Source organism: Solanum stenotomum, chromosome 1 (assembly GCF_019186545.1).
Source record: "Solanum stenotomum isolate F172 chromosome 1, ASM1918654v1, whole genome shotgun sequence".
NCBI classification, from domain to species: domain Eukaryota; kingdom Viridiplantae; phylum Streptophyta; class Magnoliopsida; order Solanales; family Solanaceae; genus Solanum; species Solanum stenotomum.
The window spans coordinates 12,239,535-12,253,017 of NC_064282.1; the positions used below are offsets into that span (position 1 = coordinate 12,239,535).

The 13,483-nt window shown below is 29.8% G+C and overlaps 2 protein-coding genes and 1 pseudogene across 2 annotated transcripts; all 3 read left to right on the forward strand.

The window, feature by feature from the left end:
* The first annotated feature begins 1,620 nt into the window (after positions 1-1,620).
* On the forward strand, positions 1,621-2,088 carry LOC125853382 (MADS-box protein SVP-like). Its single transcript, XM_049533065.1, has one exon. The coding sequence runs from the start codon at positions 1,621-1,623 to the stop codon at positions 2,086-2,088; it is 468 nt and encodes a 155-aa protein (XP_049389022.1).
* A 4,597-nt stretch (positions 2,089-6,685) lies between these two features.
* Positions 6,686-7,286, forward strand: LOC125853375 (MADS-box protein SVP-like). The gene has a single exon (XM_049533058.1). The coding sequence runs from the start codon at positions 6,686-6,688 to the stop codon at positions 7,238-7,240; it is 555 nt and encodes a 184-aa protein (XP_049389015.1). The 3' UTR covers positions 7,241-7,286.
* Positions 7,287-8,182: 896 nt separating this feature from the next.
* On the forward strand, positions 8,183-11,533 carry LOC125853353 (kinesin-like protein KIN-14U; annotated as a pseudogene).
* The last annotated feature ends 1,950 nt before the right edge of the window (positions 11,534-13,483 follow it).

A 13,483-nucleotide genomic window follows, 5' to 3' on the forward strand; every position in this document is an offset into this window, starting at 1 on the left:
CATATTTACCAATAAATCTCTTATTAATTAATTGCCATATCTCATAAGTTTGGTTAAATTTCATTTAAGAATTTTATTTTTTATATTTATATAATAAATGTTATGTTTTATTTTACGTTTATAAATTATTATTTTATATTTTACATATTATATTACATATAATTTTACAGAATTAGAAAAAAAGAGATGATAACAATATATTTGTAAGGTTAGTAAAAAGAAGAAAAAATAACAATTAAAGATTTCAACCACTCCAAAAAAGTATAATATTAATTGAAAATTTCAATATATCCTTTTTAATTAAATAAAAATAAAATTTTAATTAACTTTCAAGATTTTAAGAATAAGAAATTTCTCATTCAGGTCTAATATGTAGAAACCATCATTTACTTTATGTATTTGTGCAATGACTAGTTCCATTAAGATTGTTGAACAAAACTGTGAATTGGTTTGTTCAGTGAAAAGGGGAAAAGACGGGGAGGAAGCAAAGATATAAATTTTACTGAAAATTATTTTCAAACGGAAGGGAATATGTATTTCGTGAAATTAGTTGTGTGTTCTTTACTAACTCATTAATAAAAGGTTTAACTTTTTCAACTTCAGTTAAATAGTTCCCTTATGTTTTACTCTAATTTATGTTAGTTTTGTAGATTCAGTATCAAAAATATTTATTTTCACAAACATAAACATGTTTTATGTTTAGTAGTACTCTTACATACAAAAGGATCAAAATTCAGATGACTAATTAGTCTTTTTTTTTTCTCAAAAATAAATCTTATTTTGAAATCCATTTGAAGTCATTAAAACCTCATTTCACACTTTTGTGTAACAAGTTTATAATAAAAAAAATAGCACTACTTCACAATGAATGTTTATTGGTCTTGGATCTCTTCTAGCTTAAAACTAAAATAAATCAAAATTATATCCTACTTATAAATGTCATACGTAAATTTTAAGCAAGAGAAAATAGTAAATTTTATTCGAAAAGTAGAGACAATGATGTCAGATTCCATGAAGTTTTTCTTTGGAGTTAAGAAACAAGACAATAATGGTGAATTTTGTTAGTCACATGAGGTTTACAATTAAATTTAATTTTTTAAAATTTAATTTTATAAATCTATTAGGTTTACTCTGAATGAGCAGAGTGAACATCTTTTGTTATACATTAAGAACAATTTGAATCAGGTGAAATATATTAAGAACCAAGATAAGCACCTTTTATTATACATAAGGACCATTTCAATAAAATGAAATATATTTACAAACTAAAATAAAGCATTAATCATATTTTGATTTATTTTCTCATATATTTTTAACAAAAACTAATTTGAGATCCTTTAGGTATATTGCTTACTTCCAAATTTCAATTACTATATAATTACAATTCACAAGTCAAATTTAAACATAAAATAAATAAAAGGTCAAGATTTACTTCTAAAGAATTAAACTAGATTCCATATATGCTCACAGAATTTCGGAAACCAAATATGGAAAAGAAACAATTTTAATAGATATCTGATTTTCAATCTCTTCCTATAAATAGACATTTCCACCAAACCTTAGAAGCATCCCAAATTTCAAAAAAAATCTTACTTCTTGAAGAACAAGGAATTAAGGAGAATGGGAACAGGGAAGAAGAAGATAGAGATCGAGAAAATCACAAAGCAAACTGCTAGAATGGTGACATTTTCGAAAAGAAGGAAAGGACTTTTCAGAAAAGCTGAAGAACTTGAGTCCTTGTCAAGTTCTCGTGTTACCTCTATTGTTTTTTCACCTCTTGACAAGCCTTATACTTATGGAGATGTTAACTCTGTTATAAAGAGGCATTTTCCCAGTTGTATCTGCCCAAAAATATCAACACCAGTGATGAATTCTCATCATTCCTCTTTTGATGTTTCTGATGAATCTTCGGGGTCAAAATCTTCATCGACCCCAAATGGGAATGGTCTCCGTAGTTGGGTGGAGGATATCGATGTAGAAGGATATCAAAATTTGAACCAACTGTTAATGTTGAAGGAGCAATTGGAAGGAACCAGAAATAAGATTGTTTCCAAAGATTCTGAATCATTTGAAGCTTGGTTTATGTAGCATGTCTCAATAGTATAGGTGATTTAAAAATAGAGCATGAGCTTATTTTTAAAAAAAAGTCGATTGTACTTTTGTTAAAATGTTGAATCAGAAGCAGACTATTAGAAGTTTTTTTCATTGTATGTTTTAATTATTTAGATTTATCATATGAATGAGCATTAAGTGAATTTTATAAATCAACTATTTCGTTATTATATTTTCAAAATTGATGTTGTGAATATCATTTGTTTTCATTAACCAATTTCACTTTTAAGTAGTTTACTAATGTGTTATATGTCTGACGTATATTCTAAAAAATTAATCCATGTGTGTTGACAAGACTGTCTTAACCCTAGGTCATAAAGCCATTGCTAGGGGCCAAAATGCTTATACATATTTTTAAAAAATAAATTAAATACTTCTTAATTTTTTTAAAAAGATGGGTAAGAATAAAAAAACAAGGGCAATTACAGAAATCACATACTTTTAAGGTAAAACTACAATCTATCCCTTAAAAGTTTATAATTACAGAAATCTCTCAAACATATATAATAATATAAGCGCTGATACATTAATCTAATGCGAGAGATACATTAATCGTTAAGTAAGATACATAACATTTTATACATGATACACTAATCTGATGCGCGAGATACAATAATATAACCGCTGATACATTAATCTGATGCGCGAGATACACTAATCTGATGCGCGAAAATGAGAGATTTTAGAAATTTGTAAAATTTATAGGAGATAATGGTAATAAGTAAACTAAAAGTGGAATTTGTATAATTTTTCCAAAAAATAATCAAAGTGTCGTTAGTTTCCACTTTTCTAGAGGAAAGGAAATTTTCTGGGAATAGTTTTCTTATGTGGAAAATTGTACTTCTTTATTTGTCTCCCAATAATTTTGAGCATTGAGCTTACTCCTTTAAGACTTATTGAGTTTTTTTTACTTACAAGTTACAAAAAACAAAATCTGCTTTGTGGTGTCTTCTTCAAAATTTTAAGAAGTGCAATAATCAAACAAAAAATCATTATATTAAAAAAACACAACATTATTTCAATATTATTATGTCAATTTATCAAATTCTAGAGCCATGTTTTATTATTTTAATTTTATTTTTTGGTTTTTTTCTTGAAATTTTTTATTGTTGATATATATATATATATATATATATATATATATATATATATATATTCTTGTTTTAGTTATTATTAAAATTTATTCAATTAATATGTTAACTAAAAAAGTGATTCCGATTTTATAAAAAGAGAGAAAAAAAAAAGAAAAAACTTGAAGATTTAAACAAATTCCAAAAAAGATCCCTTGATAGATTTTTAACAAATAATAAAAATCTTAGATCGAAAAATATGGGAGGATATTCTCCAAATAAACAAGTCACAAATAGAGTTGAGTTAGATGAGAATGACGTCAAAGAAGAAATCTAGAAGAAGTTGGTGAAAATGTGATATAGTTTCCAATAATCAAGAACTCCTAAATAATTTAAATAGTTGCATTCCTAAAAATAAATGTGATGATTTTCTTAACTAAATAAATAAATATAGGACCTCTCTCTAAAGTTTGATTTCAGGCCTCCAATTTTGTTGAATCGCTCATCTGCATTGATATGAATATTAGGATTATCGAGAAAAGGCCATATACCAGTTACATGTGTAAACATGCACATATTTCAATTTGATTACCTTAAACCTAAACTTAACTCTCACGAACGAAAAGTCAATTTAATTATTCTAACTCTAAACTTCACAAAAAAACTAATTAAGACTTTTAATTAAGTGTACCGTCTATGCAGATTATGTAAATTAAAAATGTCTTTTCTTCTATTTTAATGAGATTTTTTAATAAATAAGTGAAAAACAAATAAGTTCGTAAAACTTGTTTAAAAAAATTCTACATTGCTATCAACATTAAAATTACGTACGTTAGGACCTCTCAATTGAGTGCTAATATTAATACCATAAATAATTAAGCCAGTTTAATTTGTGAAAAATCTATAACAATTCAATTTGAATTAAATGAGATATTTTATTTTTTCTTAATTTAACTAAATACTTTTTCCAAAAGAAAGTTAATTAAATTAATAGTAAACAAATAGAAATGAAACGACACGTCTCCTCATTTAAGGAGGCAAGAAGTTATGTGATTTGAATCAATAGAAAATAGACAAATGAAAAAAAAAAGTGTTATTTCGTTTAAAATAGTGATGAATTATACATAAATAAATTTAAAAAATTACTACAAAAGAAGACAAATGAAAAGATATGAACACTTATATTACTAGATTTGTCAAGGGACCTTGTGTCTTGACCCGTTGTAAACTCATAACGTCAACATGTTAATTTAGTTCTAGTATAATTTTTACCATAAATAAACTTGTTTGACTAGTGAAAAATATATAACAATCCAATTTGAATTAAACAACATATTTACTGTTTTTCTTAATTTAACCAAATACTTTCTAGAAACCAAATTATTTTAGGATATTACTTGTAATTGAAAAAAAAAGTAATACTCAACTTTTACTTCCTTGTACAATCCTTAAAAAGAAAGTTAATTAAACCAATAGTAAAAAATGATAAATGAAAAGATGCGTCTCATTATTTAACACAACAAGAAGTTATATGATTTAAATTAATAGAAAATAGATAAAGAAAAAGACGTGTTGTCTCGTTTAAAATAATGAATTGGTAATAAATTAAATAAAAAGACGCGTCTCATTATTTAACACAACAAGAAGTTATACGATTTAAATTAATAGAAAATAGATAAATAAAAAGACGTGTTCTCTCGTTTAAATTAATGAATAGGTAATAAATTATATGCAGAAAAGTTTGAAAATTTTCAATGGAAAAATGGTAAATAAAAAAATGTGTATTTTCATTAAAGACAAATCTTTTTATTTAAGACGGTGATAAATTATACACAAATAAATTAAAAAAATTACCCCTAATACCAAAAATGATAATGAAAAGACACGATTTTGGTTTGCCTATACATAAGTAAATTAGAGAATAATCACAAAAAAAGTAGTTATTCCCAGTAGGTGACATGAACTGTTATGGAAAAATATAATATGATAAAAATAAAATTAGACATGAAAACTAATTAATTTTTTTTAACTAAATTAAATATGGAAAAGAGTCAAAACTATCCAAAATAACTTAAATATACCCTTAAATTATATTTTCAGCTCAAAAATATCCTTTCCGTCAAACTATTGGACCACACCTACCCTTTCTGTTAACGAAAGTATCCATGTGTGTTAAATGTCATATGGACGCCATGCACGCCAAACACACCCCAACGACACATAGACGAATTAAATCTTAATTTCACTCATTCCCCCTTATACTCTAAAAAGGTGTCTCCGGCAGATTTGGAGAATTGAACAATCGCCACTTCTGGTGCAACTTCGATAACTTCAGCCATTACTGACAATTTCCCTTTTCGCCCATTTGATGTTCCTTGCATCTTCACCTTGAATTCCTAAGCAAATACAATATGAAAATTCACCTTCTTGGCTAAAGATTCCAGTTTTGACATGATCGTTTCGATGTGAATAGAGAACCGGACTTCCTCTTACCTTCAAAAAGGCTTGATTAATCGAACCCTGAAGACATTGCTGATATGAATTCAAATGCATTGTAAAAAGGTGGAGCTGATTTTGATCTATTTCCCAAACTTGGTTCTTTGCTTTCCTGTTTTTGATCAGTGTTGTTTTCTTCGATTGAAGAAAGAGAAGACGATCGACTAAATTCTTTGATAAACCAAGGGATCTTTGTTACAGCAGAAATTGTAATTCTTTTTTCTGGATCAGCTACAAGAAGCTTTGAAATCAGTTTCTTGGCTTCAGGGGAAAACCAGGGAGGAAATTCATATTCACCTTTGAAGACTTTTCGAATTCGATACATCTTCATCAAATTCTCGTGTTTAAATGGTAGTGGGGTGTGTTTGGCATGCACATGTGACGTTCATGTGACATTTAACACACATGGATACTTTCAGTTTAATTTGAAAGGGTAGGTGTCGGCCGTTTGACGAAAAAGGTATTTTTGAGCCGAAATATAGTTTAAAGTTATATTTAAACTATTTTAAATAGTTTAAGGATAGTTTTGACCATTTTTTGAATTAAATATTAGAGTAAAATGTTAATAAATATTTAAAAATTCAAATATGCTAAAATTAAGTTACCGACTAACTTTTTTTAGCATAAATCAAATTTTACTGAAAATCCTTTTTGTATAAACATAAAAATAAAAAATAAAAAATAAAAACATTAAAAGAAATCAGTCAATGTTTAAAGAAAGATAATAACAAATTAGGAAAAAAAATTATAAGAAATTTCTTATTGTTTAAGTCGGTGGAGTATATATAGAGACAGAAAAATTAGGAATCAATTATAGAAAAGAGAAATAATTTCAATAGGAAACTACCAATTTTCATAGCTTTAGAAATCCTTTCCTAAAAGGTATCTGCTTTTTAAAGCTTATAAATATAAAATATATTTACCCCAAAATCTAAATCTCAAAGCAAAATATACTTCTTGAAGAAGAACAGGAGAGAAAAAAAAAACACAAGAGTAAATTTAGTATAATGGGTACAGGGAAGAAAAAAATAGAGATCGAGAAAATCATGAAGGAAACTTCTAGAATGGTCACATTCTCAAAAAGACGTAAAGGGCTTTTTAAAAAAGCTAAAGAACTTGAATCCATGACGGGTTCTCGAGTTGCTTCGGTTGTTTTTTCACCAACCGGAAGGCCTTATACTTGTGGAGACGTTAATTTCGCTATAAAACAACATTTTTCTACTACTAGATGTAGGGAATTATTAACTTCAGATTGTGGAGACATTAATTTCGCTATAAAACCGCATTTTGCCAGTACTAGATGTATGGAATTATTAACTTCAGGACTGAATTCTCATGATTCCGATTCTGATTCCGATGATGTTGTTTTTGATGTATCTTTGGGATCAAAATCATCATCAACCTCGAAGAGGAATGGTCTCCGCTGTTGGGTGGAGGGTATAGATGTTGAACAATATCAAAATTTGAATCAACTCTTAATGTTGAAGCAACAGTTGGAAGGAACGAGAGAAAAGATTGCTTCCATGGAAGAGCTTGAATCGTTTGAAGCTTTGTTTGTTTAAACCTTTTAAACTTATTTTATTTATATACTTGTACTGTATTTATTATCTTTTGGTGATATATATTAATTATATATATATATATTTTAGTATAATCAATTTATTTTTGTTTCTTTTTAAAGTTTTAATGATTCCTAGAGTTGATTGAGTTTAATGGAAAATTTGGAAACGTAAGCTTCACACAGGCAATGAACACACTTTAGTACCAATTATATAATGAACTCGTTATGATAATGATACTGAGATGTTACGATAACAATTAAACTTCAAATATTTAGTCTTTTTCTAGAGAAAAAATGGATTTAACAATTAAACTTAAAAGAGAAAAAATGGATTTCGATCATCTGGGTTCTTTTGTTAAACTCAAAGATTTGGCCTTTTTCTTGAGAAAGATTGGATTTTGATCATTGGGTTCTATTGGTTTTTGATCATTGAATTCTTTTAAACTTCAAAGATTTGGTCTTTTTCTAGAGAAAAATTGGATTTTGATCGTTCTTTTAAACTCAAAAATTTGATGCCTTTTTCTTGATTTGACACCTATATCTTGAGAAAGATTGGATTTTGATCATTTGGGGTTCTTTTAAACGCAAAGATTTGGTCTTTTTCTAGAGAAAAATTGGATTTTGATGGGTTCTTTTAAACTCAAAAATTTGATGCCTTTTTCTTGATTTGACACCTATTTCTTGAGAAAGATTGGATTTTTATCATTTGGGGTTCTTTTAAATGCAAAGATTTGGCCTAGAGAAAGATTGGATTTTGATTATTTTGAGTTCTTTTAAACTCAAAAATTTGGTCTTTTCTTGAGAAAGATTGAATTTTGATTATCTGGGACTCTTTTATTTTTTGTCACAAGTTTGTGAAATTTTTGAGGAAAAAGGCCATTGTTTTATGTCTTCCTTTGGGGCTTGAGCAATGTTTATTTCGTCTTCCTTTGGGGCGTGAGCAATGTTTATTTCTATTGAAGATGAAAATGAATAGCAGAAGAAAAATATAATTGGAGAATCTTCTGCTAGCCAAAAATCGTTAATCACGATTGGAAGACTCAACTAAAAAAGAGGAATCTAGGAAGGGAGAAAGAGAATTTTGGATAAAAGAATTTTGTTAGAGAAGAAGACTATTTGATTTGGTTGTTCTTGGTTAGTTGCAAATGCCTAATGCCACCCCTATTTATACTTGTATAGGGTTGCTTTTAGAAATTATTCTAGATACTTCTACAAGAAAATCGAGATAGCTTTATCTTCTAACTATCTAATAAGAATCTAGATATTTCTATAATTCACTATAAATATTTACTTCTCTAGAACATCTGCACAATTCCTAGATACATCAAGTACTTAAGGTATTATTCTACGTAACTCTAGAAAGTTCTAATTAACTAGGATTATTTGTACCTCCAAAAAATCATCTTTATTTTTCACGCTCATTGCCTTTGGAAAATGGGAAAGCTTTGGAGAATTCTTCTCCAATAGGATCAAATCCAGATTCCAATGATGATGAGTCTTCCCAACAGATTCCTTCAGCTTTCACAGATGTCAATTTGATTCAAGAAGATGAAAAGTTTCAGCTTGAGCTGAGGATTTTGAATTTAGAAGGTGTTTTTTCTTGGGATTTGTTTGTCATTTGACTGAGATTTAAAATTTTCATTATTTGAACTTCCTTTTGTTTTTCTGTTATGGTTTTGCAGGTGAAATAGCTAGTTTGAGGCATAAAGAGAGATCTTTGGATGATAAAAGAAGAGAAGCATTGAATAAGATACTAGACATTAAAGGTGATTTCTTGTTTGGATATTTACGTTATTCTAAATTGAATACATTTTTTTTTCTTTCCTTCATTTATGTGTTCTGAATGAGCATTAATATTTCCAAATGTAGGTTGCATTCGGGTGTTTTCCCGAGTTAGACCATTTTTACCAACAGATAAACAGAGAACTTATCAGCGGATTTCTGTTGAATCGGGAGAAGATTGTAGTAAGATCTGGTGGAAGCAGGAAATAATTTGAATTTAACAAGGTTTTCCCTCAGGAATCACTCCAAGGTTGGTAAAATATTTATGTGCTAAAAGTTGATTAGTCGTATTTCCAAAGAAATTTAGTTAATGCATTTGTTATGCTTGAATATTCTGCAGAAGATGTTATGTTTTTGCTGAGGTTGAGCCAATTATCAGATCTGCATTTGATGGGCACAATGTATGTATATTAGCTTATGGACAAACTGGAACTGGCAAGACATATACTATGTTAGTTATCTTAACTTATTTTGTATTTGTTACATTGTCATGAAGAATGCTTGTGGAAATGAACTAGGTGTTTTTGCTTATAGATATGAACTAAGTGTTTTTCCTGTGTTCTTTAGGAGGGAATCACAGAGTCTCCAGGGATCATTCCTCGTGTTCTTCAGGAGCTTTTTAACCTTTCCTCTTTAGATAGCTCTAGTTCATTTACATTTTCGATTAGCATGCTCGAAGTCTATTTGGGCAGTCAGAAATACACTGCATTGAGATGGTCATTACCATATCTTGTCCTTCCTTATAAAGGAGGATGTAATTTGATGATGATCCACAATGAATTTCATGGTATAATTTGGCTAACACTATTACAGCAATCTAAATATTCAAACATATTCAACATGATTAGTTGAAATCGATGGTTTAACTGAGGTAGAAATCTCTAATTTTACGAAGGCAAAATGGTGGTATCATAAGGGGAGGCGAGTTAGATCCACATCTTGGACAAATGTAAATGAAACATCCAGCGGATCGCATTGGTGGGTGTCCAGTTTGTGTAAAAGTCTTTCCCATCTTTAATTGGATTACTTTAGTTCAACAGTTACTTTATCTGTTTAGTTCTTTGTATTTAGCTTGACGAGGATCAGTATATATTGCTATGGGGATACTTTGGGAGGTAAAGCAGAAGCAAGCAAACTGTGGATGATTGACCTTGGAGGGAGTGAGCGTCTACTTAAAACGGGAGCTACTGGACAAACCCTTGACGTGGGAAGGGCGATAAATCTCTCTCTTTCTGCACTAGGTGATGTTATTGCAGCTTTTAGAAGAAAGAAAGGCCACGTTCCTTATAGGTAGGTGAACATGTACGAGTTTCTCAGTTCATAAAAGGAATCTGGTTTTCTTGTCTGCATTTAGGTAGCACTTTCTTAGTGTTCTTCTTGCTCAAGTTTTATTCTGTTTCACTGTTACACTGCTCAATAGAAAAAGCTTGAGGAGCTATGAGTCTAAATATTTGGAAGTGGTGCCTTCCATTAAATAATGAAGTTGCAACTTTTGATTGCAGAAATAGTAAATTGGCACAAGTTCTCAAGGATGCTTTAGGTAAATTCTCTCATTCTTGAAAAGCCATTTCCTTGTATGCTTGTCAGAACTATTATAATTTTCACATTTTGGACAATGATAATTTTATGGTAGCAGTAGCGCAATATTTCGTTGCATCCACTCAGTGGTTAGGAGTTATAGGGAATCTTAGAATTTCGACTTGTTGGCAGTTGATGTAAAAAACTCTCTTGTTCGGCTTAGTACTTAAGGCATCTAAACATGTTAAGTTGTTCATAACTTATTTCTTTGAACTTACTTCTTTAGGTGATAAATCAAAAGTTTTGATGGTAGTCCATGTTAGCCCATACGAAGAGGTTGTTGGAGAGACAACATGCTCCTGTACCTTTGCAAAGAGAGCAAGAGCAGCGGAATGCAATAGAGAACTCTCAGAAGCAATCTTCTCTTTTTTGTGTTTTTTTGTATCGTCTCTGACGACCTTGCGGCTTATCCTTATTTATTGTTTTGCATCCCTTTAGTAATCAAAGAAGCAAATAGAAAGGAGGATCGCGGAGCAAATGAAGGAAGAAGGATGTACAGAACTTGGTACTCAAGGCTGATTTTTTATTGAGTGAGAACAAAAGGCGAAATATCAGCCACTTGAAATCACAGTAACTCTGAGAAGGGACTAAAAACAAATGTCACTAGCTCGGTGCCTCGATTCATGAGTTCCACGGTTGGTTGCCAGTCGAATAAGGGAGATTACAGCAGAAAAGGAAATCCATAGCACACCAAAAAGTGTGAGATCATGGTCTAGGAGCTCTATATAAATTTCTGGTTCACAATTAAACAGCTTTGATCGTCGTTTCAAAGCTCACCTACGGACTTCAAATAAAAGATCACGTTCATGGCAGGGGATATTAGGTATTAAGCCATCTATCTTACCACAAAGCAAGTCTATCGCGCCCTCGGATCCAAAGCCTAGAAAACCTCTAGCTCACCACAGAATTAAGAAGGATGTTTGATCTGCTCTAACTATTACAAGAGTTGATCAAAGATGCTTTAGATTTTTTTTTTCCTTTTTTGTGTTTTCTTTACTAACACATCAATGGAAGGTTTAAGCTTTTTCAACTTCAGTTAAATCGTTCCCTTATTTATAGGTTTAGTTTAACCTGGATCAAAAGTATTCATTTTCACAAACATGAATGTTTTGTGTTTAGTAGTATACTATTCTCTGGGAATCCCCTACCACTTTATAAATTTGCACATTATTGGCTTTATGTTGATAGCTATTTATCGCATATTATTTTTATAAATACGATAGATCTTATATATTGACTAATGTGTTTATATATAGAGCTTATATTTGCATTAAAAAAACTAATAATGAATAAAATAATTTCAAATATAATCTTTTTGTCTAAAATATAGTATACTAAATATATGTTTATCTATATATACAAAACAGTATGTCAATAATGTGTAACATAAAAATTTTAAAAAAATTACAAACTCAAACTAATCATACAAAGAATAAAAACGGTATGACATGCCAAGTTAAGGCTAATATATAGAAATGCAAACAAAAAAGAACTATGCATAGGATAACTATCGGGCGATGCAAGTGTGGATTTAAGCTAATGCGGGGTGGAGTGAAACGAGTTGAAATCTTTGTGGATTTGCCCTGCAACTATACTTCCCACACTGCTTTTCATTCCTACATATTCCATTAAAATCATTACCTTTAAAAACATGTTAAAGACAAATAATAAAGATTCACACAAAATTAAAGAACAATTAATTGGGAGAAGGAAAGAATTCAAGAAAAAAAGAATTTTAATATATATATCATATGGTGAGCAGTGGCGGACTCAGAATTTTCGTTCAGGGGTTCAAAAAATAAAAGTATAAACGTGTAAATAAGCCAATAAAATAAAATTTCAAGGAAGTAGTAATATATAGTTTATAGGTACAAAAAGTTTGTTTCGTTACAAGAAACCCGAAACTAACATGAATGATTACAGTGAAACAAAAAGTTAGCCCTTCACAATATGTCAATCTAGAACTAGGATGCTAAGTAGAGCAAAAAATGGTGCTAACTAGAACAAAAAAATTAGCACTTCATAATGTCTCACTCTAGGACTAGAGTGCTAACTACAAACTCCAAAAAGAGGTCAGTGCTATTACTTCTCAAGCACGTTTACAATACTATTCGACGAGGTTTCATTGCTTGAAAAGACAAATATTATCATCTGTTGAAACATCATTAAACACATCCTTCTCCATAAAAGGAACCATGCAACCGCTAAAGAAGTCATCATTCATTCTTTTGGGTTTAATATTTGACTTTTGAGTGTTGGTGAAGAACTAAGGAAGTGATTTAGGGATTTGGGAAGTGAAAAAGTTATTAGCCTTTAGGAATGGGAGTATGGGACCCTTGAATTCTTTTGGGTTTAACACCACATTTTAGCATGTTTTATATAAAAAAAAAAAAACTAAAAAAATAGTGAAAATCGGAACGGGAACTAAAAAAAAAAAAAAAACTGAAACTAAAAAAGTTAAAAATAAAACACTAACCCAAGGATTTGAACCTTGGATGTCACACTTAATTTCGTAGGGAGCTGCCACTGGGCTATTTCTTTCACCTTTTCATTGAAGGGTTCAAAATATATATATATCCACATAAATTCCAAAAAATTACCTTATATATACCGTGTAATTTTCTATCGATGGGATTCGGGTGAACCCCTGAACGACACATGGGTCCGCCCACTGATGGTGAGAGAGTATACATATTTTAAAACACAAAAGAAATAGATAAAGTGAAAAACGTATCCTGCGAAAAAAAATGTTAGAAAAGAAAGGAAAGGAAATCATAAATAAAAACAAAGGAGAAAAACTACGAAAATGAAAAATTTCTACCTTACTAAAGCATTCTTAGGAAGTGAAAACTTTTCTCAACTTTTATATAGTTCAGTTTTGATG